General features: G+C 39.8%; 2 protein-coding genes across 8 annotated transcripts in view; one reads left to right on the forward strand and one right to left on the reverse strand.

Moving 5' to 3' along the window:
• Positions 1–5,756: 5,756 nt before the first annotated feature.
• AGA (aspartylglucosaminidase) lies at positions 5,757–17,390 on the reverse strand. Of its 3 annotated transcripts, none has more exons than XM_055276475.2 (9): positions 17,129–17,390; positions 14,821–14,974; positions 14,124–14,236; positions 12,931–13,043; positions 11,591–11,705; positions 10,464–10,539; positions 8,559–8,666; positions 7,408–7,541; positions 5,757–5,994 (listed from the first exon to the last, which is right to left on the reverse strand). In XM_055276475.2, exons 1-9 carry the CDS (start codon positions 17,253–17,255, stop codon positions 5,894–5,896), a joined length of 1,041 nt encoding a protein of 346 aa, XP_055132450.1. In that variant the 5' UTR covers positions 17,256–17,390; the 3' UTR covers positions 5,757–5,893. The 3 variants fall into 3 exon arrangements, with proteins under 3 accessions (XP_055132450.1, XP_055132451.1, XP_055132452.1); XM_055276476.2 differs by having other exon boundaries at positions 8,559–8,658; positions 10,486–10,539; positions 17,129–17,342; XM_055276477.2 differs by lacking the exon at positions 5,757–5,994 and adding an exon at positions 6,245–6,523 and having other exon boundaries at positions 17,129–17,329.
• Positions 17,326–24,926, forward strand: part of LOC134736532 (uncharacterized protein C9orf85-like) — a 257,286-nt gene continuing 249,685 nt past the window's right edge. For 4 of the 5 annotated variants that reach the window (XM_063638461.1, XM_063638458.1, XM_063638457.1 and 1 more), the window contains exon 1: positions 19,727–20,316. In XM_063638461.1, the coding sequence (XP_063494531.1) occupies positions 20,079–20,316 (238 nt within the window). In that variant the 5' untranslated portion in view covers positions 19,727–20,078. Of the gene's footprint in view, positions 17,463–19,726; positions 20,317–24,926 lie in introns of those variants that run through there. The other variant, XM_063638462.1, reaches the window with a different exon arrangement.

The following is a 24,926-nucleotide window of genomic DNA, read 5'->3' on the forward strand; positions in this document are numbered from 1 at the left end:
TATTGACTTCTCCTGGTGATAACCTCTGTATTCTAAAAGGGAAGTGGTACTTATACCTCTTTTTTTGATTCATTGAGTGTAGATAACGAGGATTTTCCTCACACTCCCCATTGCAGTTAAATCACTGTAGTGAGAGAGATCCTTTCTTGAATACCTATAAACATTTACACCTTTGTTTCTTGTTTCATTCCCTACTGACAGTGTCTCCTGATTTTCTATTTTGAAAGGTGAGAATATTCATCATTTTAAATGCAGCCTGTTTACATTTGAATTACGTTAGTTACTATCTGATTATTTTCTTCAAAGGAAAGAGGTTAACATTTAGATGTTTTAGATGGTATTCCTGCATAGAATAAGGGTTCCTTTGAAAACTTTATCACAACTAATTCAATGTTCATTATATGAACTATTTATAAAACAATATCAGAAGGTTGTCCTTGGCTTTTGTTAAGCCATTCTTTAGGTTTCAAACTTGCAAAACTGCAGTCTTTGATCTTATCTTCAATTTACCTGCAAGTCTACAATTTTTTTTATCTCAAATATGTATTGCAAGAGAAAGTAAATAATAACAAAACAAGGCTCTTTTACTAAGCACTGTTGACAGTATCAAGAATTGTGAAGGGTCAGAGGTTTCACCCTACTTGCCAGCTAACAAGTTAGCTTGCCATAGCTTCATGAAAACAGGCAGAAAACATGAGACATGTGGGTCAGAGACAAAGGACATTATTAGTCACAGCACAGTAGGCAACATGACTTTCATGTTCTGATCCCTACTAGAGGACCAGTTGGGGTACAGAGGGGCAGGTTCAGGTGGATATTGCAAATGGTAAGTTTGCGTGCATCACAGCTGAGTGACCTCATGCTTAGGAAACCCCAGTCTTTCATAAGCGTTGCAAGCAAACCTGCCTAACCTTTGCCTCCAAGGGAGACATTATTTTTATTGTACTACACAGCAAACAAACATGCCCCTTGCCCAGGAGGGAAAGGCTACCTCAATCTTCCAAGGTTTTTTTTGCTATAGAAACATTCTTGAAAAGATAGTCCTGAACAAAAGCCAGCACCATGCATGCCTGAAGGAATTGCAGCTACTATGTATAAAATTATCTAAACCGAGGATGCTATTACCTTCTTCATTGGCTTTTGGTAGAATTACATGATAATACATTAAAGTGCTTACTATTGTTAGGTGTTCAATCAATGCTGGCTACTCTTATACAATAGCACATACTCAGATAAAAGAACTTTAATACTTGAGTTTCCCGCCTCCATCATAAAAATAATATATGCTTCTTTTTTTCCTTTTAAATAGCCTTTATTTTTTTAGAGCAGTTTTAAGTTCACAGCAAAATTGGGAGGAAGGTACAAAGATTTCCCTGATATTCCCTGCCCTCACACATACACAGTCTTTCTTCCACACCACCCACATTCCCCAGCAGAGTTGTACATGTTACAACTGGTACACCTGACATTGATACATCATTATTACCCAGAGTCCATAGTTCACGACAGGGTTCACTCAGTGTTGTATATTCTATGGGTTTGGAGAAATGGATAAAATGACATCCACCATTTGCAGTATTATAGAGAACAGTTTCACTGCCCTAAAAGTAGTCTGTGCTTTGCTGATTCATTCCTCCCTCCCCACAACTGTTGGCAGCCTCTGATCTTTATACTGTCTTCATAGTTTTTCCCTGTCTGGTGTCATACAGTTGGAATCTTATGGTATGGATGCTTCTTTTTTAAAAACATACAAATATTATTAAGATAAAGTCACCCACAACCTTCCTACAAAGTAGTACCTTTAACTTTTTGATTAATTTCCTAATGATATCTTTCTAGGCATCTATTTTTTTAAAATTACTTTTGTCCTTTAGAGAGTTTCATTTGTCACTAGTTTAATAACCTCCACAAAAACTCTTTAAACTATTTCTTTCTTTCTTTCTTTCTTTCTTTCTTTTTTTTTTTTTTTTTTTTGAGATGGTCTCTCTCACTTTGTCATCCAGGCTGAAGTGCAGTGGCATGATCTCGGCTCATTGCAGCCTCAACTTCCCAGGCTCAAGTAATCTTACTACCTCAGCCTTTGCGGTAGCTGAAACTACAGGCATGAGCCACCACATCCAGCTAATTTTGTGTATTTTTTGTAGAGACCAGGTCTCTACAAAATTATGTTATTGCCCAGGCTGGTCTCGAACCCCTGGGCTCAAGTGGTCCTCCTGTCTCGGCCTCCCAAAGTGCTGGGATTATAGGCAAGAGCCACTGCGCCTGGCCTAACCATGCTTTATGTATCAGTCAGTATTGGGTAGTTTATGCTGTGTCACAATAAAAAGGCTTATTTCGGCCAGGTGCGGTGGCTCACACCTGTAATCCCAGCACTTTGGGAGGCTGAGGTGGGCGGATCACGAGGTCAGGAGATCAAGACCATCCTGGCTAACACGTGAAACCCCGTCTCTACTGAAAATACAAAAAATTAGCTGGGTGTGGTGGCAGGCGCCTGTAGTCCCAGCTACTTGCGAGGCTGAGGCGGGAGAATGGCGTGAACCCAGGAGGTGGAGCTTGCGGTGAGCTGAGATTGCGCCACTGCACTCCATTCTGGGCAACAGAGCGAGACTCTGTCTCAAAAAAAATAATAAATAAAATAAAAAGGCTTATTTCTTGTTCACACTGCATGTGCATCCTGCACTGTCACGGGGTTCTCCTCATTACGGTCACGCAAGGACAACCACCATCATGTTGTTAGGTTTGAAAAAAAAATGCTCAAAACTTATGACCAGAACATCACATGGCTGGACCAGATCACAAGTGGCCAAAAAGAACAATCCTACCATGTGCCAGGTAGGAAGAGCTGGAAATGTTTGCTGAACAGGATTCATGACAACCAGTTTACACTGTGGCTAGCAGAAATAAGAATCAACGAACAATTAAGTCTTTTTTGCCCATTTAAATCAGTGAAATAATTTTTTTTAAGTTGCAGGGATTAATCAAAGCAAATAAAGACCATGAAACTACCAAAATCTTTACTACATACCGTGGTTAACATTTTCGTCTTTGCCTATTGTGCTAAAAATACAAAGCACTTGAGTGACGTTTATCTGAAGCCTCTGGAGTATTAATCAAGAAATTTAAATATTGCTAATATCAAAAATCAGTTCCTTTTCTAAGTGGGGGTGTTAAATTGAGCTAAAAGAATGCTCAAACTACTGCCCACTACACTCCTAGGCTATTCTGTAATAGTAATGTTATGAGATGAAAGGTGTAAGCAGAAAGCAGGAGAGAATAGAATCAGGTGGCAAGTACTTACACCTCTTTCCATATATATACTTATTATATATGTATACACACATATATATATACAAATACTTTTCTATTTCTCTTTATATATATCTACATGTATCTATAGATATTGTCACTTGATATATATTGTCACTGAAATTTTTATCCATTTAGAGAGAAAGAGAATAGAAAAGCTGATAATAAAAATCTAAGTGACAATATGTTCGTTCTCAGAATCACTTAGAAAAGTGGCTTAATCCATATATGTGCTTAGGACAATCTAATTTCACCTTAGCAGTAGGCAAGTGATAGAACATTTTTTTATAAGGTCAAAGGAAAACAACAGCAACAACAAAAGCAACTTGCCAGAATGGGGAAGAAAATTCTGCAACTAGATCCCTTACCTTATGCTATGTAATAGCCATGCAATCTATACAATGATACAACCAGGACACATGTGAGGCAAACCACTAACTACTGTCTGGCATAAAAAGTTCAATCATGGCCAGGTGTGGTGGCTCACACCCGTAATCCCAGCACCTTGGGAAGCCGAGGCGGGCAGATCACAAGGTCAGGAGTTTGAGGCCAGCCTGACCAACATGGAACCAATCTCTACTAAAAATACAAAAATCAGCCGGGCATGGTGGCGGGTGCCTGTAGTCCCAGCTACTCGGGAGGCTGAGGCAGGAGAATGGCGTGAACCCGGGAGGCGGAGCTTGCAGTGAGCTGAGATCGCTCCACTGCACTCCAGCCTGGGCGACAGAGCCAGACTCCGTCTCAAAAAAAAGTTAAATCATGATTACATTTTCTAAGGCTTCCTTCCCAAGTTACTTTCTTGCTTTTCCCATTTTGGTGAACCACTTCCAAATTCAATGTATTTCTGATTGGCTCACAATTCTCTTTCCCAGCTGTATTATTAATATTTCACCAGTTTCCTACATGTATTTCCCACAACTCCCGTGAACACCGGTAACATGACATCATCAAAGAAGTTCCTTCTGTAGACAACATCACTAGGGACACACAAACAATTTTTTTCAAAAGAAGCCACCTCTGTATTATTTAAATAATATTACAGTCAAAACTGGAACTTTATGAATGTATTTCCAAAGTAATTCCATTCCTTAAGAAATATAGGGAAATTATTTCTCTGGGGAAGAATGAGTTAAAAAGAAAACATCTTTTAGAAACACATGTGGGTTGCTTTTGTCAGCTAAACTCCTAATTTGCTGGGAAGTGACAGGCCATGAATACTTCATTCTCCTTTTCCTGGTGATTTTGTAAATGACTGCCTTATTTATTAACGGAAAGCAAATATGCAAAAGTATCGTCTTAATGTAGCCGCAAGTTTAAATCTGGTTTCTTTTTTCTTTTTCCAAGGCCCAGCACCAGGTTTAAGTAGGTTAGCATACCTCAGATAACCCTGAAGAGTAAGATTCCTTCTCTGAGAGTGTGAAGCTGTAGGGCTGCCATTAGTAGTTGCTAATTCCAGGTTTCAAGTCCTCATTTATGGAGAACCTGACTTAGTGGGACAGAGGGCATTTTTAAAGAGGCTCCCCAGACAATTCTGATACATAGCAAGGTCCCAGAACAAATGACCTACACTGTTCTTAAAACGATAGCTTTCTCCCCTAAATTAGAAAGAACATTAAACATAAGATAGCATAGAAAAAACAGCTGAAATTCTAAAGTTTGAAGACAATATCGTACATGTACATTTATTAATGACTGTTGATTAAAAAGATGATTTTGAAGGAAAAATGCTGCTGAGAAAGCGCGCGAACAACTTCTGTAGAGTTGTCATACAGAGTTAATCAGAAGTTAGGGAGACAAACCAAGTTAAACAACCTATTTCTTGACTTCTAATTGCAATACCCACCTCTGCATAAGGGATTAGTAAAATTACAGTACCGATCAAGTTCCCCAAATCATTTTTAAAAGAAACGATCAATACTAAATATTAGCAGCTAAAACATCATCGATTTTTGTGGCTTTAGAACTTTCACACACTTGAGAGCTCCAAAAGAGGAAAAAAGCAAAGAAAATTAACACAATTGCTCATTGGAAGATTGCCCGTATTTTCTAGTATGTACAAAACAAAGAGTATCTCATGTTCTATCATCTTCCTTCCTCAAGTTTTTATGGAATATTAAATAAAACCAATAATCAGTGCTAAGAGATGCATCACTGTGACATACTGAAATTCAGTCAGGACTGATCATGCTGAGACTCTGTTGTTTTTTTCTTTGGGTCTAAAAAACTTGTATACTCTATTTTAAGCATCCAAATATGATGAATTCCTTTTGGGTTTAATATATCACTGTGGAAATAAATCTCAAAGTAGCAATTTTTTGCAACACTGATCAGAAATCCAAATGTCACTTAAAACTTAAATATATACAAAACACAGCCATATACATATTCATCTTCAGAGAATATAAAAAAGGTTAAATAAAAATAGATAATAAAATTTCAGATACAGAAAGTGCCACTTCAACAGAAATTTTTGTGTTTATTTTACAAAAAGACTTTAGAACACATGAGGAACACTAGATGATGATAGTGAGCAGCCTTTTCAGCCTTTCTTTCTTCTTTAAATACAGATGTTGACAGAAAAGATGGATTAGATGCAGTCCACTTTTTCCTCAGTTGGCTGATTTTTTTCGGAATTATAAACCATGAAACTAAACTGAGTAAATGTTGAAAGTTTATTGCAAGCAGCACCTGGGGCCAAAAATGAGAAAGACATTTGGTTAACTATAGGATGCACATATTTATAACCAATATAGATATGGCTTATTTGACTAGACACTAGCTACTGTATACCTTATGTCTAAGGCACATGGAAATACACTAGTGTCATCCTCCTCAGAACTGAGCAGTGAACAGTCCATGAAAGGAACGAGGTAGCTGGTAAGCTATCTCTTTGAACTTCAGAAAACTGGCTGATTTTTGTTGTTGTTGTTGATCTATACACATGCTGTCACTGCTACGATTATTTAACTGTTCTTACAGGTTTTTCTTAGAAAAAATGATTCAGGCACATCCCCCACATTTTATTTCTCTAGCCACTAGAACATTCTCATCATTCATTCATAACCCGATACCCCACCATTGCTCCCTATTCTTCTACTCTCACAGGAAGAGTCAAGAGTAATTTGTCAAGATGCTTTGTCTAATCAAGTTCATCTTCTCATGCTCAAACTCCTGGGGGAGGGTCCTCTTCGGTCATTAAATAGAAGAAACTAGTCACCTGTAAATTCATCCACAATGATATAATTATCTTTTTTTCATTCTGTTAAATCCAACTTTGAGCTTTCTGATAAGGTTTATTTCTTAAGAGGGAATCAATAAAACTGCCTTATTTGATACATAAAGCTTTTCCCCTTCATAATTTTTATTGACTTTCGTGTCTTAGTGCTTAAAAAAGAATAAAGCATTCCTCAAACAAGTTTTTCAAATATAGAACTGTGAGAAGTAAAAGATCAAAGAACAATAATAAGCAAGTCCAACCTAAGAAGTCATATTGATCAGTAAGCTGTGTATCTTCCCCATCTGAAAGTTCACTAATGAGAATCAGCAGTGGCTGATCTTAAAATGCTTTGAAACTGTGATAGGCTCATAGGCTCATATGGAGAGTAAATGAAGCGAAAGACAAGCCTCAAACAGTGCAAAAATAATTCTGCTAACCTCTTTGGTTTACTAATTAGTAATACATTTTGTTCTTTGGAGCCCCGAGAAGATCTAAATGGCTGAGGTATTTAAATAATGAATAGAAAAGAAATAGGGAAGATAATTTATTCTTGTCTATTTTTAATTAGTATAAACATTTGACTAGATTAGCCTATGTCAACATGTACTGGAGCTGAAGCTAAACTTCATTTAAGACACATGTGAAAGATAAGAACTACTAGTCAGAGATTGGGTCATAACCACCAGCAGTCAATCAAGAGGCTTTTAGGTATATTTTTAACGCTGTGGGTCTTGACAGATCATCAGTTAACACTTATTCAATGCCCATTTAAGGAGTCTCTTTTTCTATTGAATATAGTGTGTTGTACACAACAATATTTAAAAAGTGTATGTTTTATAAATATTTGGAAGTTCACACAAATACGAAATCCAAACACAACTTACCATAACTTCCAGTCACATTGGCACATATAACAGCCCCAAAGAATTCTGGAAAATACTTCTGGATTCTTGAAATCACTTTTTGGCAAGCTATGGTTGGATCTTCTCCTCTTCTCATGTATTCTACAGCTTGGTAGCTGATTGAAACAGAGGTGAAACCTTAGTGTCACAGAATAAATACTAACTCCAAATTGGGTTACTTGAAGTCAGAAATTAAAACCACCAAAATTGCCACATGTGATAGAACACACATAAATGAACAGGAGTGGGTTACTTCTGTTAAAGCATCCACAAAGCAAGTCAACTTTGATACAGTGTCTATCTTTTCAACTAATCCACCCATTAATTTCAGACATGGAACATTATTTTTGGCTTTGGCTGAATAACTGTCAGTAGTAATGGCCAGAAGTCAAAAAGAATACAGAGTTTCAGTGAGAAAAACAGCTACAATCAAAGGGGAAAGTAGTGTGCATGGGCACAACATCTAGCTAGGGTGGTTAAAGGTACACGATGACTGCACTTCCTACTTTTACCATCAATTATCACAGCTCCCTTACTCAGTAGCTTTACATCAAGTATCTAAATAGATCGTTAAGTATTCTCATCTGGAAAGCAGGGTGAGAAATACTACTTTATTTCACAGGACTATGATTACTTAACTTGAATGATTATTGTTATCAAAATAATAGGCAACAAGTTTGTATGCAGTTTCTAAGAAGTTCTTGTGCACAGAAATTCAGGTTACACAATACAAAAATTATGTTTTTGTTTTTTTTTTTTCTTGAGACAGAGTCTCACTCTTGTTGCCCAGGCTGGAGTGCAGTGGCACCATCTTGGTTCACTGCAACCTCTGTCTCCCAGGTTCAAGCGATTCTCCTACCTCGGCCTCCCGAGTAGCTGGGACTATAGACTTGTACCACCATGCCCAGCTAAATTTCTTGTATTTTTAGTAGAAACGGTCAGGAGTTCGAGACCATGTTGGCCAGGCTGGTCTCGAACTCCTGACCTCAGGTGATCCATCTGCCTCAGTCTCCCAAAGTGCTGGGATTACAGTTGTGAGCCATGGCACCCAGCCTCAAAAATTATTTTCTATCTTAAAAGAAAAAAATATCTTCTTCAAAGGTCTCTAAAATTCACAAACTAAGAAGTCATACCTTGGTAGGAAGCGCATCAATATATCACCATTCCCAGTGGCTGCGGCTGCCCCTGCAGTATCGTCAGCATAGGCTCCAGCTCCAGGTATTGGTGAGTCTCCTACACGGCTTTGAGAGGGTATTAACAATTGAGGGCAGGAAATCGAGTGCAAAACACATTAAGTCATAAGCTGTTCCAAATAAGGGATAGTTCCACTTAGCCTCTGATACCGTTTTAAGTAAATTCTTCATCAGAACAAAGACAGAACAGGTTTTCATTAGTTTTTCAACTAAGGTTTTCACAAACCTACATTAATTATGTAAGAAGTTGTTATCACACGTGGAGTGTAAAACAGTTGAACTCGTAGTAACAGAGACTAAAATGGTGGTTACTGGAGGCTGGGGGAGGGGGACCTGGCGAGATGTGGGTCAAAGGACACAGAATTCCAGTTAGGCAGGAGGGTAAGTTCCAGAGGCCTACTGCGGATCATGCTGACTAAGCTTAATAACAATAGAGTGCATATTTGAAAACTGCAAAGTAGATTTTTTTTTTTTTTTGAGATGGAGTCTTGCTCTGTCACCCAGCTAGAGTGCAATGGCATGATCTTGGCTCACTGCAACCTCTGCCTCCTGGGTTCAAGCAATTCTCCCTGCCTCAGCCTGCTGAGTAGCTGGGACTACAGACACGAACCACCAACCTCGGCTAATTTTTTGTATTTTTTTTTCTCTTTTTTAGTAGAGACGAGGTTTCACCATGTTGGCCAGGCTGGTCTTGAACTCCTGACCTTAGGTGATCCGCCTGCCTTGGCCTTCCAAAGAGCTGGGATTACAGGCGTGAGCCACCGTGCCCAGCCGAAAACTGCTAAGTAGATTTTAAGTGTTCTCACCATAATAAAATAGGTCTGTGAGATAATAAGTTAAATAGCTTGATTTAGCCATTCTACAACATATACATACATCAAAATATCATGTTGTACACCACAAATACACATAATTTTCATTGTCATTAAAATTAATTTTTTAAAAGAACTTGTTATCAGCCAGGTATATACCAGGATGGCATAGATTTACAGTGACTATTCTATTATTACCATCCTTTATCATCTAATTTCCAGATGACTGCAACATGTTCAAAATTCGTTTCCTTTATCTATAATCTGTTTTTGCTTCCTATGTAATATGTCAAACTTTTACCAGATTTTTTTATAGTAAGAAATTTTTAATGCTTTTCTATTTCAAAATTAAATCCAGAATGCCTTAACCTGACTTAAGACTCCTTAACCTGACTTAAGACTCCTTAAATCTGGCTCCAGTCTTCCCTTGTAGTCTTATCTTCCAATACCACTTCCTCTACCCCAAAATACACACACCCCCCCACACCCCTTCTTCCCTAGCCAGTGGGAGCCCTGAACACACACACACACACCTACAGACACCACCAGTGGGAGCCCTGAGTGCACACACACACACCTTCTTTCCACGCCAGTAGTTCTGAACACACACACACACACACACACACACACACCCCCCTTCTTTCCAAGCCAGTGGGAGTTCTAAACACACGCACACATACACACACACCCCAGTGGGAGCCCTGCACACACACATACACCCACACAACTTTCCTAGCCAGTAGGAGCGCTGAACCTGAACTACCATGACTCAGGGGTCAGCTCCAAGCATCACTTTACTGGTGTTCCTAACTACCCCAGCTTAAAGTGATCACCTCTGCCACCTCTAAACCCTACAACACTGGCTGTGACTCCCTCTCCTGTGGCACTCAGCAGAGAGTACTGCATTTTCTTTCACACTCATTCGTCGCAGCTGTGAGAATAGGGCTATGCTTTGCAACCCCCATAGCACCTGGCATATATTGCTCTGCATTCAATGTATATTTGAGAGCTCTGTTCTTTTGGAAACACTAACCCATGTATTTTGAATTTTATACCATTTGTAGATGTACCAGCAGCAATACGTCCTGTCTTATGGATTACAACCATGCCTAGAAGTTAAAAAAAAAATCACTGTAGGTGTATAAAGTTTACCTCAAATATAACCAAATAATTGAGCATCTGGTAATAACTGCTGTGGTCTGAATGTTTGTGTTCCCCCAAATTCACATCAACATCCTATTCCACAAGGTGATGGTATCAAGAGGTGAGGCCTTTGGGAGCTCATTAGGTCATGAGGACACAGCCCCCATGAATGGAATTCATTCCCTTATAAATGAGGCCCCAGAGAGCTTCCTCACCCCTTCCACCATGTGAGGACACAGCAAGAAGATGCCATCCATGAGACAGGAAACAGGAAACAAGCCGTCTCCAAACTCTGAACCTGCCAGTGCCTTGATCTTGAACTTCTCAGCCTCCCAAACAGTGAGAAATAAATTTCTGTTGTTTATAAGCCATCCAGTCTGGGTATTTTGTTAATTGCCATTGTAATAGGCAATTAACATTATTATTAACAGGTGGGGCCTTTAAGAGGTGATTAGGCTGAAAGGGCTTAATGCCATTATCGCAGGGAGTGGGTTCCTGATATAAACGATGAGTTCTACCCGATTTCCTGTCTCATTCTCTTGACTTCCACCTTGGGATGGCTCTTGCCAGATGCCAGCACCCTGTTCTTGAACTTCTCAGGCTCCAGAACTGTGAGCCAAATAAACTTTTGTTTATAAATTACCCAGTCTGTGGTAGTCTGTTATAGCAGCGAAAAACAAACTAAGACATAGACTAATGTAAATTTTCAGCATTATAACTTGAAAAAAGTTATTTAAGGTCACTAAAATACAGCAACAACATAAAACTGCCAAAAAAATGAAATATCAAATATTTAAAAATACACAAGTGAACAGTCATTGGGTTTTAAGTGTCTTGCATAAATAATTTACCAAATTTTATACAGATGCTAAGACAAGATGGATCTATCTATAGAGAGGCACACTTAACTGGCAGTTAAAACAATCAAAATCAACTTCTGGTAGAAGAATAGGGAAGAGCTACAGGAAGATAATTAACTAACCTTTATCCATAAAAACTGCACAAAAGGCAAATTACCAATAGTGTCATGACCACGATCATCTTCTATTTCTTTATGGATAGGAATATCCTGCTTTAAGATACCAGGTGGTTTGTAGGGTCCGCAGTATTTTGAGGGATCTGGTATAACATTCTGCAAACAAGATTTAAGTTTTATTTCTTACAAAGGGTATTTTAGAAATTGCCAAGAAATTATGTACAATCACTAAACACTAGCAAGAAACCAAAAAAAGACATCTGGTAACTTAAAGATAAGAATTAAAAGCTAAGAAATCACTAAGTCTTACATAAAAACAAATAAGTAATTTTACTGAATATCCATTCTAGTCTAAGAATTAAATAATATAGGTGAGGTATCTATATTGCATGACACAAGTCCTTAATTTCTCTCTTCATATACACCTAAAATTCTCAACACAATAGTAGATATAAAGTTTTTAAAAATTAGATATTAATCCTTAAACAAATTAGATACACACTGGAACTTTAAATTTCAGAAATTTGTTCCCTGGCCAAAGAATTCTGAGATTTAAAGTAAAATATGTTTTAAAAGCTTTTATTGTTTTTTCAAAGCTAGGTTTATGTGAATATATTCTAAGTTGTGCTTTAAGATTCCTTTATAAATCTTAAAGGCTCAAGAATATAATGCAAACTCATAAATTTAGGTTGTGTATGTAGACTGGTATCAAAGCAAGAAACCTATTCCTATTCCTCATGTCTTACACATCAGTGCACTAGGTGCCTCCCCTAACTTCGTTTTATGATTAGCCTCTCTCAAGTGCTAACCCAAGGGACTTCTGACTTGATGGCTACTCAAAAGTAATTAGGACTTAGGGAAGAAATATATGAGAGACTAAGATATTCCACGGAAGGACCCTGCATGGCAAAGGCAAACTGATTTATGCCGAAAGTCCCATTAAAGAAAAATTATTCCACTGGTAACATACTAGACATGTAATATTACATGTCATCAAGTCAAGAACAAGATACTGGATATACTGCACATAAAATCTAAGAAATATTTTAGACTCATAGTTTCCAAACTGATTTTTTAGACTTAGTTACAAAGAAATACAAGCAGAGCAGCCCTGATTGAGGCAGCCACCTCCACATGGCAGAAACTTCAGTTTGAAAACTATTGCAAGAGACCAGTAGCTCTCCCCGCTGGATATGCATCCGATGCAGCTAGAGGTGTTTCAGGCACATCCATACCTGGAGAATCAACTAAAACCACTGGTTCTAATGTACAGCCAGGATGCTAACCAGCACCCTAGACAACAGGCAGGCAACAGTGAGCAGAAAAGATGTCACTGAATATTTTCAATTAACTTATTTTTTTAAATTAAATGTGTGCATACCCTCCAATAATTTGGCTGGCAATTCTGAGCAAGCCAATCTGAATGAAGAGCTTGAGAAGCACTGGTAGATAAGTCTTCATTGATAAACCCCATACTTTGAGCAAATTTGGTGGCTGGAGATTGGAAAAAAGGAAAGTGTAAATTATTCAAGTATTGTCTTTTCAACAAAAATTTATGTACTAGAGGCATTCTGGGTCAGCAGCATCTTAATTGAGCTACACAAAGACTTTCAAAGGAATATTCACACATGAACAGTTTGAAGGGACTCAATTTTTAGACCTTCGATTTCCTTATGCCCTTCCTAAAACTGATCCACTTAAAACCATTGGGGTACGCATTATAAGAGTTCTCGTCCTGGCCGGGCACGGTGGCTCACACCTGTAATCCCAGCACTTTGGGAGGCTGAGGCAGGTGGATCATGAAGTCAAGAGATTGAGACCATCCTGGCCAACATGGTGAAACTCCGTCTCTACTAAAAATATAAAAATTAGCTGGGCGTGGTGGCGTGTGCCTGTAATCCCAGCTACTTGGGAGGCTGAGGTAGGAGAATCACTTGAACCCAGGAGGCGGAGGTTGCAGGGAGCCGAGATCGCGCCATTGCACTCCAGCCTGGGTGACAAGAGTGAAACTCCGTCTCAAAAAAAAAAAAGAGTTCCCTTCCCACCTCGCCTCCTCCACAATTTTCCTCCTTCCACTTCACAAAAGAAAAGGCACACTTCTCACCAATACTGAGTCTTAGAATTGCACTGAAACTAGACTGCAATGCCCACGTATAAAAAAAAAACTTTGAGACACCAAAGGAACAACTGAATTCCAATGAATGGGTAGCAGATCCTTTTACTTGTCCGGTAGTTTCTAATTCTGTAGATGCTACAAAATTGAGGGAAGCCTACTGGAGTTGTTAGATTAATAGATTATTAACAATAAATTTTGACTACAGGTCACTGTATGGTTTTTGGTCTATAACTTGGAAGGTGTTCAAATAGACCCCACCACAGCAAAACTTCCATTCCCTTCTTCTTAGAGATGAAGAAGTAAAGAGATTTAGAAGTTACTTATCCAGTTAAATAGATATTAAGTAAAACAGCTGGAATTTGAACTTAGGTCTGCTTTTATCCATGATTTTGTACTATTTTTCAGTGAAAACTATATTCAAAAGACTAGAAACAATTTCAGTGTAGTTAAAAAAATACCTGACTCTCCTACTAAAAGTGTGTGTGTTGTATGTTCCAGTACTTTCCGTGCCACACCAATAGCATTTTTAATTCGTCTAAGATCTCCTACTGCTCCTACATCCATAGTAGTGCTGCAAGAAAATAGAATGCAGTTAGGAATTAAGGAGTTTTCAGAGGTTCATAGATTAAAAACATTGCTTTTCTCCAATCAATAGTGTTTTGCAGTTAAACTCCACCATCTTAACACAGAAGTGACTGACAGCACATCCATGAAGTTCATATAGATTCCCACAATCAGACAAAATTAAGGAAAAAAATAGAAAATCAACTTGCCATATACCACAACAGCACTAATATTCTGTTTCTCCAAGCTAATTTTAAATATGGCTTTTGAAAGGGGCCTGAAGGCTTCAGGTCAGGCAAACCACAGCATTTGTGGACAGCAGATAAACGATTGTTTACAAGGTCAGAGACATAGTTTTTTAGCTTGGCATTCTCCCAGTTCTAAGGACACTACCCATCTCTCCATGTGATATTTCTATTACTCTGATTTTTTTTTTTCAATTGAGAGGGAAACTGTTTAGAAAGGTCAAGTATAATGAGCTAGGGGTTTTGATCTGTGACAAAACTCATGCATTCTTTCATCTTGCTCTCAGAAGACCACAAGTCTAAATGTAACTCAACATAATAAACAGGACCTAAACGGTGTTCTTACCCATCCATGATCATGGCATCTAGTGTGGTTTCTCCAAGTTCATCAGGACTTCCTCCAAAGCCTACAGAGCCGTCACACTGCTCTCTCTCACACATGGCACAGCCGCTCTCCACTGCATCCAGGGCGGAGCCTCCAGATGCTAATGCCTTCCATGCTGTTAATCAAATCCCAATAATGCTTGTTTATATTTATATATATTTTTTCAATGCCAAATGCAACAAACCAACTCCAATTTAACAACTTTTTCACATTTACTGAGTTAAGCTGATTTTTTAACACATTAGTTTATCAAGTGCTACAAAGGAGTCAGAGTTTAGAGTCAAAATTATTTAGCTAGTTATCAGAAGAACTCAAAAAACTGGCTATTGGTGCAAGATGAAGGTTTTTTTTTTTTTTCACTTACTAATATCTATCTCTTCTATGTGTGAGAAACGAAATCAGTATCCCCTCCTTTATTTTATTTATTTATTTTTTTGAGACGGAGTCTCGCTCTGTCGCCCAGGCTGGAGTGCAGTGGCGCAATCTCGGCTCACTGCAAGCTCCGCCTCCCAGGTTCACGCCATTCTCCTGCCTCAGCCTCTCCGAGTAGCTGGGACTACAGGCGCCCGCCACCACGCCCGGCTAATTTTTTTTTGTATTTTTAGTAGAGACGGGGTTTCACCGTGGTCTCGATCTTCTGACCTCGTGATCCGCCCGCCTCGGCCTCCCAAAGTGCTGGGATTACAAGCGTGAGCCACCGCGCCCGGCCCCCTCCTTTATTTTAAAAGGTACAATCGAAACTACTAAAAGGCAGTTAAATAAAAAATCCACTAAACCGCAGCCTTCTTCACACATTTCTTCTGCATCATTAGATTAAAATATGCATAATATGTGTATTGAGGTTAACACCTATCCCAGGAAGTCTTAATAACACTGAACAGCAAACAATTACAACGTGGACTTCATATGGATTAGTTCATTGAGTCTTCATAACAGCTTCTGTGGTAGGTACTGTACAATCACGACCCTCATTTTAAAGAAAAGGAAACAGAGGCACAGGTCAGGCAGTTAGTTTAAGGTCACACAGCTGGTAAGTAGCAGAGCCAGGATCCCATACATTTGGAGGTGTGGGGGAAGGGTCTTTGATGGACAATTTCTTTCCTGGTAACGACAGAATTCCTTGAAGAGTAGGTGCTCTTGTTGGTAAACACTTTAAGCATCACTACAGCACCTACAGGCTTGAAAGTGTATTTACGCAAGTTCCCTCTTTCCATACAGGCAACTTAAACACAGAACTGTCCCCCGCCCAGGCTGATGCAATTTCTTTTCGTCTCATTATCGCCGGGAGTATCTTTTTCACAGCCTGTTTCTTCATTTTCTCTGAATTGTATGTACTGCCTATAACACAGAAATGTAGCTCCACCAAATTCTGGAGCCACTTCTGCCCCAGAAAGTTAATACGTTAGCAACCTCAGATGGAGGAGGAGCGGTCTGAAAATGACTCTTCTGGTCATTAAGCAAATGAAAAAGCATAGTACAATGCGAAAATGCCAAGATAATGGTACGTAAAGGCTATTAACAAGACACAGAAGGCAGGAACCTAACTCATTCTGGGCACGAGGGCAGATAACTCAGTGAACGCTTCCTGGAAGAGGTGATACCCTAGCTTAGTGGTACTCAACCCTGTCTGCAAATCGAAATCACCTAGGGAGCTTTTTAAAGAAAAACAGTTGCCCTGGTTCCAGCAGTTAGATGACAATCACAGGAGGTGGGCCCCGGCAGGATGATTTTTGAGAAGCTCCGCAGATAGTGTTAATGTACAGCAAAGGTTGGAACCTTGAATTCTAGGTGGCAAGTAAAGCATGACAACGCATGGCAAAAAAAGCAAATGGGAAAAGAGTAGGCTATGGCTGGGAAACTATTAGTCGTCTACAAAATTGCGAAGAAGTGAAGGATTAGAAACAAGAGGTGGAGACGTACACAGCCCGTGAAAAGACTGTTAGGCAGAAAAGCGTAGGTGCTACTTGATTAAAGCACAAAGGCCGTAACTATGGTTAGCAGCAGGGTGGAAAATACATTGCGCTGGGGGCTGCATGAAGGGAGGACCTAAAATGCAACAGTGATAGGTGGGGAGGATGCAGTAAAGGCCACTTCCAAGAGACTGAGCGGCGCTGGAGACTCAGGAAGGCCTAGAGGGCGGGACCGCGAGGCCCGGCCCAGCCCGGCGCTCGTCCGTCCTCCCTGCCCGGTGACTGCAGCCGGGCGGGCTAGTCCTCCCCACCCGCAAGCTCCCGCGGCGCAGCCACCCGCCCAGGCCGCCAACCCGCACCTGCTTCGGTTGCATTCTTAAAAGGCCAAGTGTTGAGGACCAGGGGCAGAGGGCTGGAGCAGCGCACTAGGGCCTGGCAGAGCAGAAACGGAACGAGAAGCAAAGGCAAGTTCGACTTCCGCGCCATCCCTGAGCGCCGAAGAGACCAGCGCGAGAAAAGTCCCGGCAGCCAGCGATCGCCGAACAATTAATCCCCAGTGCCCCGCCCGCCTAGCGGCCACGCTCGCTCTCTCGGCGGGGGCGTTCAGGCCTCCCTCAACTCTCGCGAGACGAGGCGTCCCTGGGCCCTCTGGAGACTTGTGTCACGGGGTGCTGAGCTGTTCCCTACGCTAAGGTGCTTCTTCCTAAGTGCTGTGCTGATTTTTAAAATAGCCAAACAAGTTGCTGCTTTTCCTGTTGTTAAAATAGATTTAGCTTGATATTGGGAATTCAATATAAAATTATTCAACTGTGGGTTGCAGGGCCCCAGGAACTTTAGCTGATCGTTCTGTACTGTGGATTTGGTTCTTTTACTGTCTTTTTAAAGTTGAAGTTGAAAAGTTTGTCAAACTCAGTATATTCTTGGGGATCCCAGGCCTCGGAGATATGCAGTAGTTATTGAGTGTAGGTGAGGCGTGTTTGCTTAGGACCGGATTCATTTTAGATTTTTTTTCCATTCATAGCGTCCGTCATTTTCGCACCACAGCTTTTTGTAGCACTTCCTCTCATTATAAATCCCTGAGCTGGAAGAAAAACAGAAACAGCCTATGTACCCCCTACCTAGCACACTGAAGTGCAGCTTCCTGCACCTCCAGGGCAAGAAGACTACCTCCATTCCTTTTTAAGTGTATTTTTACCTTCCTGCCTGGCACTATTAAGTGCTAAATAAATGAATAAAAGGAGGAATGGGGACTTTAAGTGCGTGGTGGAGGCTGCTCAGTTTTATTGCTGGGCAGACTTGCGAACATGAACTAATAATCCCTTTGGGCGTCTGGAATGCCTGCCCATGTTGCCAAGGCAAGACATATAATCAGATAATTTTTAAAAGCATCTATAAATCTATACAAACTTTAAAAATATGAACTAGGCCAGGCGCGACGGCTCACGCCTGTAATTTTGGCACTTTGGGATGCTGAGGCGGGTGGATCACGAGGTCAGGAGTTCGAGACCAGCCTGGCCAACATAGTGAAATCCCATCTCTACCAAAAATACAAAAATTAGCCGGGCGTGGTGGTGCATGCCTGTAGTCCCAGCTACTTGGGAGGCTGAGGCAGAATTGCTTGAACCCGGGAGGTGGAGATTGCGCTAAACCGAAATCGTGCCACTTCACTCCAGCCTGGGCAACAGAGCGAGACTCTGTCTCAAAAATAAATAAATAAATGTAAAAATGTAAACTAGGTAGGAGTTGTGAGACTTACAAAACCTTCAAGGCTCTTATTGATTGCTAGGAAATTAAATACATAATTTAAAGAACATAAGATAGCCCAGAAGTATCATTATCCCGCTGGGGAAGTGTTATTTAAAAGGTACAATAAAGAGAAATTTTCTAAGTTCCTTTCATGGGGTTTGGAAGAGGAACAAGTCATCTCTGCTGGAGTAATCAGCATAACCCAATGGCAGGTGAAACTGGAAACTTGGGTGAAACAGGGTAAGAAAGCAAGAAAAACATACATTGTCCTCTGAGTAAATTTTCCTTAGCTCCTGGGCTTAGTATTTTTATGCAGCCTCAAGGAATTAGGACATGCCTTTAGCAAAAATTGTAAAATACAGTACATGGACAATTGGTCTTAGTACCCCACTGATCTCTCTAGCCTCTTCCTGTTTTTTAAGGTATTTGTGTTTCTTCTGGTGGAAAGAGCCTGATCTGTTACCTCCTACTATGTCTAATTCTCCAAAATTCTTTTTTCTTAAATAAAAATTCCTGTCAGAGAAACAGCTAAATTACACTATAGTGGGAATGGCTGATAGAAGGTCTCAATATATCAACTTTTCCATAGATATTTGTATGTATTTATGTATGTATGTATTTATTTTTTGAGATGGAGTCTTGCTCTATCGCCCAGGCTGGAGTTCAGTGGTGTAATCTCAGCTCACTGCAACCTCCACCTCCTGCATTCAAGAGATTGTCTTGCCCCAGTCTCCTGAGTAGCTGGGATTGCTACTGCCCACCACCATGCCTGGCTAATTTTTGTATTTTTAGTAGAGACAGGTTTTGCCATTTTGCCCAGGTTGGTCTTGAACTCCTGACCTCAGGTGATCCACCCCCACCCCCCCCCTCCCAAAATGCTGGGATTACAGGTGTGAGCCACCGTGCCCGGCCGGATATTTGTATTTAAATAACTAATATGCAATCCCTAAAGAATCTACCCGATTCAGTGTCTTCTTAGTGGCTACTAAAATACCCACTGGATCGACTATCCAGTTTGCCTAAACTGTAGCTATTTCTTAAAGAAGTTAAATTCGTCCGGATATTTGGTTCCTTCTGGAGTAGTTTTCCTTTGACTAACACTTGAAGAATAATTTTCATTTTAGTCCTAGGAGTAACCTTCTGTTACTCTCACTTAGGTGCTTTTTTGGGCCTAAGTATAATTAGATCCTTCGCCTTTGTTTTGAGGTAAATCTAAACAAAAGGGAACACCTGTTAACAGGTAGCGATGCCGCACGAAAGTGCTGGGAAGGGAATGCTGGGAAGGGAAGGGCGTGGTCCCTTTAAATGATACGGAAGGGGGATGGGAAGTGCTGGGTAGAGAAGGGCGTGGTCCCCAGCTAGGGCTTCTTCCCTGGGCCTGTGCCCACCTAGGTGAAGTCAGGCATTTTTGTTTTCCTGCCCGAATGTTGCATTTCCCAAGACCACCCTGGCCTGCCATGCTCTCATCCTGTGCCTATAAAAACCCCGAGACCCTGGCGGGCAGACACACAAGCAGCTGGACTTTGAGAGGATCATATCGGCAGAGAATACAGGGGCGGCTGGATGTCGAAAAGAACGCACCAGTATAGGAGCACACCGGCATGCTGGCAGGCCGTTGACCAGCGGAAGAATGCAGAGTTTGTCCGGGGAGGTCAGAGAGGAGTCAGGCCGCCATACCTGACTCCAGGAGAAAACCGTCTCCCTTCTGGTTCCCTCGTCTGCCGAGAGCTACTTCCACTCAATAAAACTTTCCACTCATTCTTCAAGCCCACGTGCGATCCAGTTCTTCTGGTGCACCAAGGTAAGAACCCGGGATACAGAAAGTCCTCTGTCTTTTCGATAAGGCAGGGGTCTAATTGAGCTAACACAAGCCGCCTACGGACGTTAGACTAAAAGAGCACCCTGTAACACACGCCCACTGGGGCTTCAGCTGTGAACATTCACACCTAGACACTGCTGTGGGGTCGGAGCCTCACAGTCTGCCTGTCTGTATGCCCCTATAGAGGTTTGAGCAGCAGGGCACTGAAGAAGCGAGCCACGCCCCCATCACACGCCCTGCAAGGGGGACAAGGGAACTTTTCCTGTTTCAGTAGCAGACCGTAAAATAAATGCTCCTCAGTTTTTCCAGCATCCTCTCCAATTTTTCATTCTTTTAAATCATTATACACAAGGGCAGAGATATTTAGTGTTACTGATAAATCAAAGGAACTATTCGTAAAATTATTTTTATTTAAATTTAGAATGCATTTCACAATTTTGTTTGGCAAAATGTTTCTGTTCCTAAATAGAACTTACTTATAACTAGCAATACTTCCGGAGGATTTTCAAGACTTAGATTTTAAAACTTAGGGTGTGGCCAGGCCCGGTGGCTCATGTCATGGCACTTTGGGAGGCTGAGGTGGGTGGATGGCTTGAGCCCAGGAGTTTGAGACCAGCCTGGGCAACATAGCGAGATTCCTGTCTCTATTAAAAAAAATAAAAAAACAAACAGGTGACTACATATCAACTGTGGTTAACTCATATAAGCTTCCTAAGCCATGCTTTTCTCGTCTATAAAATGGAGATAATAATAGTATTCTTTCTTACTTTACAAAGCTTTGTGAATGAGGTAGGAGATGTGGGAGAATGGTGGAATACCAGGCAAATTAAATAAAATTCTCTTATTCTGATTTGCCATTCCCAAGTATCTATAATTGATGTCAAGGAGGCAGTCCGGAAACATACAAGGCAGTAAAAAGAAATCAATTTGATGAATTTGAGATACAGAAATTTCCACAGGAAGAATAAAGAGTTGGCCCAATACCTATAATGCATTTGAAAGTAATCACTTAGAATTTCCTTGAATATATTAAATGAGAATTAAAAATAATGTTTTTAGTTTACTTGGAGCTGCCTGAAATTTGGTTTAAATGCTTATAAAGATGGTGCATGGCAGGACTGTGAGATTTCTGGGTGTCTTAAAAACAGCACCCTTAAGTCTTAACAAGGGGAAAGCCTCAAATGGAATCTTAAGTGATGTTGCAAATAGAGCCTTTGCGTGTGTGTGTGTGTGTGTGTGTGTGTGTGTGTGTGTGGTGGGTGGAGGAGTTTCAGACAGCTGCAGGCTCTCTTATTTCCTCTAAGCTTCATGGCTTTCAATTTATCAGTCTTAGAAGGATGAAGAGTTGAGTCCCTCCTGATAGCATTTGAAGCTGTGGTTCCACAGAAGATTTAATGCTGTAGTTGCAGGAAGTCTAGGTATTTCAATTCTGAGGCTTAAAAAACTAAGCCATCCCCTCCGGCTTTTGCACTGATGCTGTGAAATCCATTTGAGAAACATGTCCATGTTTTGCTACTTGTTCAAAGCTGTAAGCGTGACTTGGCATTGAAATGATAATTTCTTTTTCAAAACTCCCCACTGAACTATTACCTAGGTTATCTAAATATAGGCTATTTACTTGATTGGCATTTGCTCTTGTCAGTTTCATAAACTGTAAGTAATGATTTTTGCTGATGTTAGAGCATTGTGGTACTGTGTTTCTAATTTAAATCAATGTCTACATTAATCTGGGAACATTTGATGTTACTACCTGATTGTACATTCTGGATGTAATTAGAGTCATTATACAGAAATAAGTGTCATCTTCTTATTCTCTAAATGAGAAAAGAGAGCATTCTTCTTTTCTGAAATAATTTTTCTGGGTCATGCCCCCAAAACCATTTGTCAAATCAATAGCAGATTCTAATCACAAACTTTTTTGACTTTTTAACCTTTAAAAGTCATCTTAGTGACTTATAAAGACCAAGATTGTGCAGTAGAATGTGGGCCTATTAAGTTATTTCTTATCAAAATAAATTATGTACAACATATTTTCAATGTGTAATTGTAATACTGGGCCACTGCTGTGATATAGTTTTCATAACAAGGACATAGTAGACCATTAAACATGGTGGATCTTGCTTTTTGTGACAGTTGTTTGTAACATTATGATGTCGTCATAAATGTGATCCTTTACAATAGTAAAGCCTTAGGGCAACAGAGTAGATGTCAGGATGTCTTCCTACCACTTAAAAAATGACTTTGACATTGTTAAAGTAGTGTGACAGATGGTTTCAATAAAGAAATTCAATAATAAAAGCAAACTTCTAAACTAACAGTGACTTACAGGAAGTACATTATGCATTTAAAATGATACCTACTTGTTGATCATGATAATGAGTATTAGAAAACTATCCAAATAATGAACACATGTATCCTGTGTGTAACTACACACATAGTCTGTTATTTCTCAAGCATTCATATAAAAATATGAAAGATTTTCACATAACATAACTTATTTTTTTCATTTTTTAGAAACACTTTTGTGTCCTTCAAATATCGCTGAAATACTCCAGCTCTTGTTGAAAATCACCAGCCTCTTGACATTTTGATACGTATCTGTTTGGTGAAAAATCTTGGTATTATACACACTGTTGTAGAATCTGCTTTTTTATTTAGTATCTCTTTGACTTCTGCATATCATTAAAATTTATGCTTTTTAAAAACCTTCATTGTGCAATGTAAATACAGTAAAGGGCATAAAATGTAAATAAATAGATTAAAGAATTTTGTAGAAAATGAACAGCTATGTAATCACCACTTGTATAAACAAATAGAATATTGTCGATACCCCAGAAAACCGCTAAGAACCTCTATAACATGTTCTCTGAAAACTTAAAAAAATTTTAATTTTTTATTTTTATAGATATGGGGTATAAGTGTAGTTGTGTTATATGTATATATTGAGTAATGGTGACATCTGGGCTTTTAGTGTACCCATCACCCAAACAGTATACATTGCACCCAAAAGGTTGTATTTCATTCCTCACCCCCTCCATCCCTCCTACCTTTTGGAGTCTTCTGTTATTCCACTCTAAATGTCCGTGTGTACTCATTGTTTAGCTCCCACTTATGAATGAAAACATCCAGTTTTTTACTTTCCGTTTCTGAGTTATTTCACTAAGAATAATGGCCTTCAGTTCCATTAACATTGCTGCAAACGACATGATTTCATTCATTTTTAGGGATGAGTAGTATTCTATGGTGTGTGTGTGTGTGTGTGTATACATATATCACATTTTTAATCCAGTTGTTTGCTGATGGACATTTAGGTTGATTCCATGACTTTGCTATTGTGAAGAGTGTTGTGATAAACATTTGAGTGCAGGTGTCTTTTTGATAAGATGATTTCTTTCCCTTTGGTTAGATACCCAGTAGTGGGATCGCTGGATCTAGGGGTAGATCTATTTTTAGTTCTTTGAGAAATCTCCATACTGTTTTCCATAGAGATTATACTAATTTACATTCCCACCAACTGTGTATAAGTGTTCCTTTTTCTACACATCCTTGCCAACATCTGTTGCTTCTTGCCTTTTTGGTAATAGCCATTCTGACTGGTATGAGATGGTATCTCATTGTGGTTTTAATTTGCATTTTTCTGATGATTACTGATGTTGAACATTTTTTTCATATCGTTGTTTGCCACTTGTATGTCTTCTTTTGAAAAATATGTGTTCATGTCTTTGCCTACTCTTTAATGGGGTTATTTGTTGTTTTTGTCATTGTATTGTTTGAGTTACTCCTAAATTCTGGATATTAGTCGTTTGCCAGATGAATTGTTTCCAAATATTTTCTCCCATTCTGAAGGTTGTCTCTTTACTCTGTTGATTACTACTTTTGCTCTGCAGAAGCTTGTAGATTTAATTCAGTCCCAGTAGTCTATTTTTGGTTTTGTCACATTTCCTTTTGAGGACTCAGTTGTAAGTTCTTTGCCTAGACCAATGTCCAAAAGAGTTTTTCCTAGATTTTATGATTTTATTCTAGAATTTTTATAGTTTCAGGTCTTAGATATAAGTTGAAGACTTTATTTCTTAAGAACAATTTTTGGTTCACAGCAAAATTGAGCAGAAAGTACAAAATATACCCCTGCGCCCCCACACGTGATAGCTTTCCCACCAGAGTGGCACATTTGTTAACAGTTGATGAACAAGTTGTACACATCATTATCATTCCACATCCATAGTTCATGTATATATTTTTTGAGACAGAGTCTGGCTCTGTCACCCAGGCTGGAGTGCAGTGGTGCAATCTCGGCTCACTGCAAGCTCCGCCTCCCGGGTTCACGCCATTCTCCTGCCTCAGCCTCCCGAGTAGCTGGGACTACAGGCACCTGCCACCACGCCTGGCTAATTTTTTGTACTTTTAGTAGAGAGGAGGTTTCACCACATTAGCCAGGATGATCTCGATCTCCTGACCTCATGACCGCTTGCCTCGGCCTCCCAAAGTGCTGGAATTACAGGCGTGAGCCACTGTGCCCGTCCCCATAGTTTCATATTAGGGTTCACACTTGGTATTATACATTCTGTGGGTTTGACAAATGTATACTGGCATAT

Source organism: Symphalangus syndactylus, chromosome 4, assembly GCF_028878055.3.
Source record: "Symphalangus syndactylus isolate Jambi chromosome 4, NHGRI_mSymSyn1-v2.1_pri, whole genome shotgun sequence".
NCBI lineage: Eukaryota > Metazoa > Chordata > Mammalia > Primates > Hylobatidae > Symphalangus > Symphalangus syndactylus.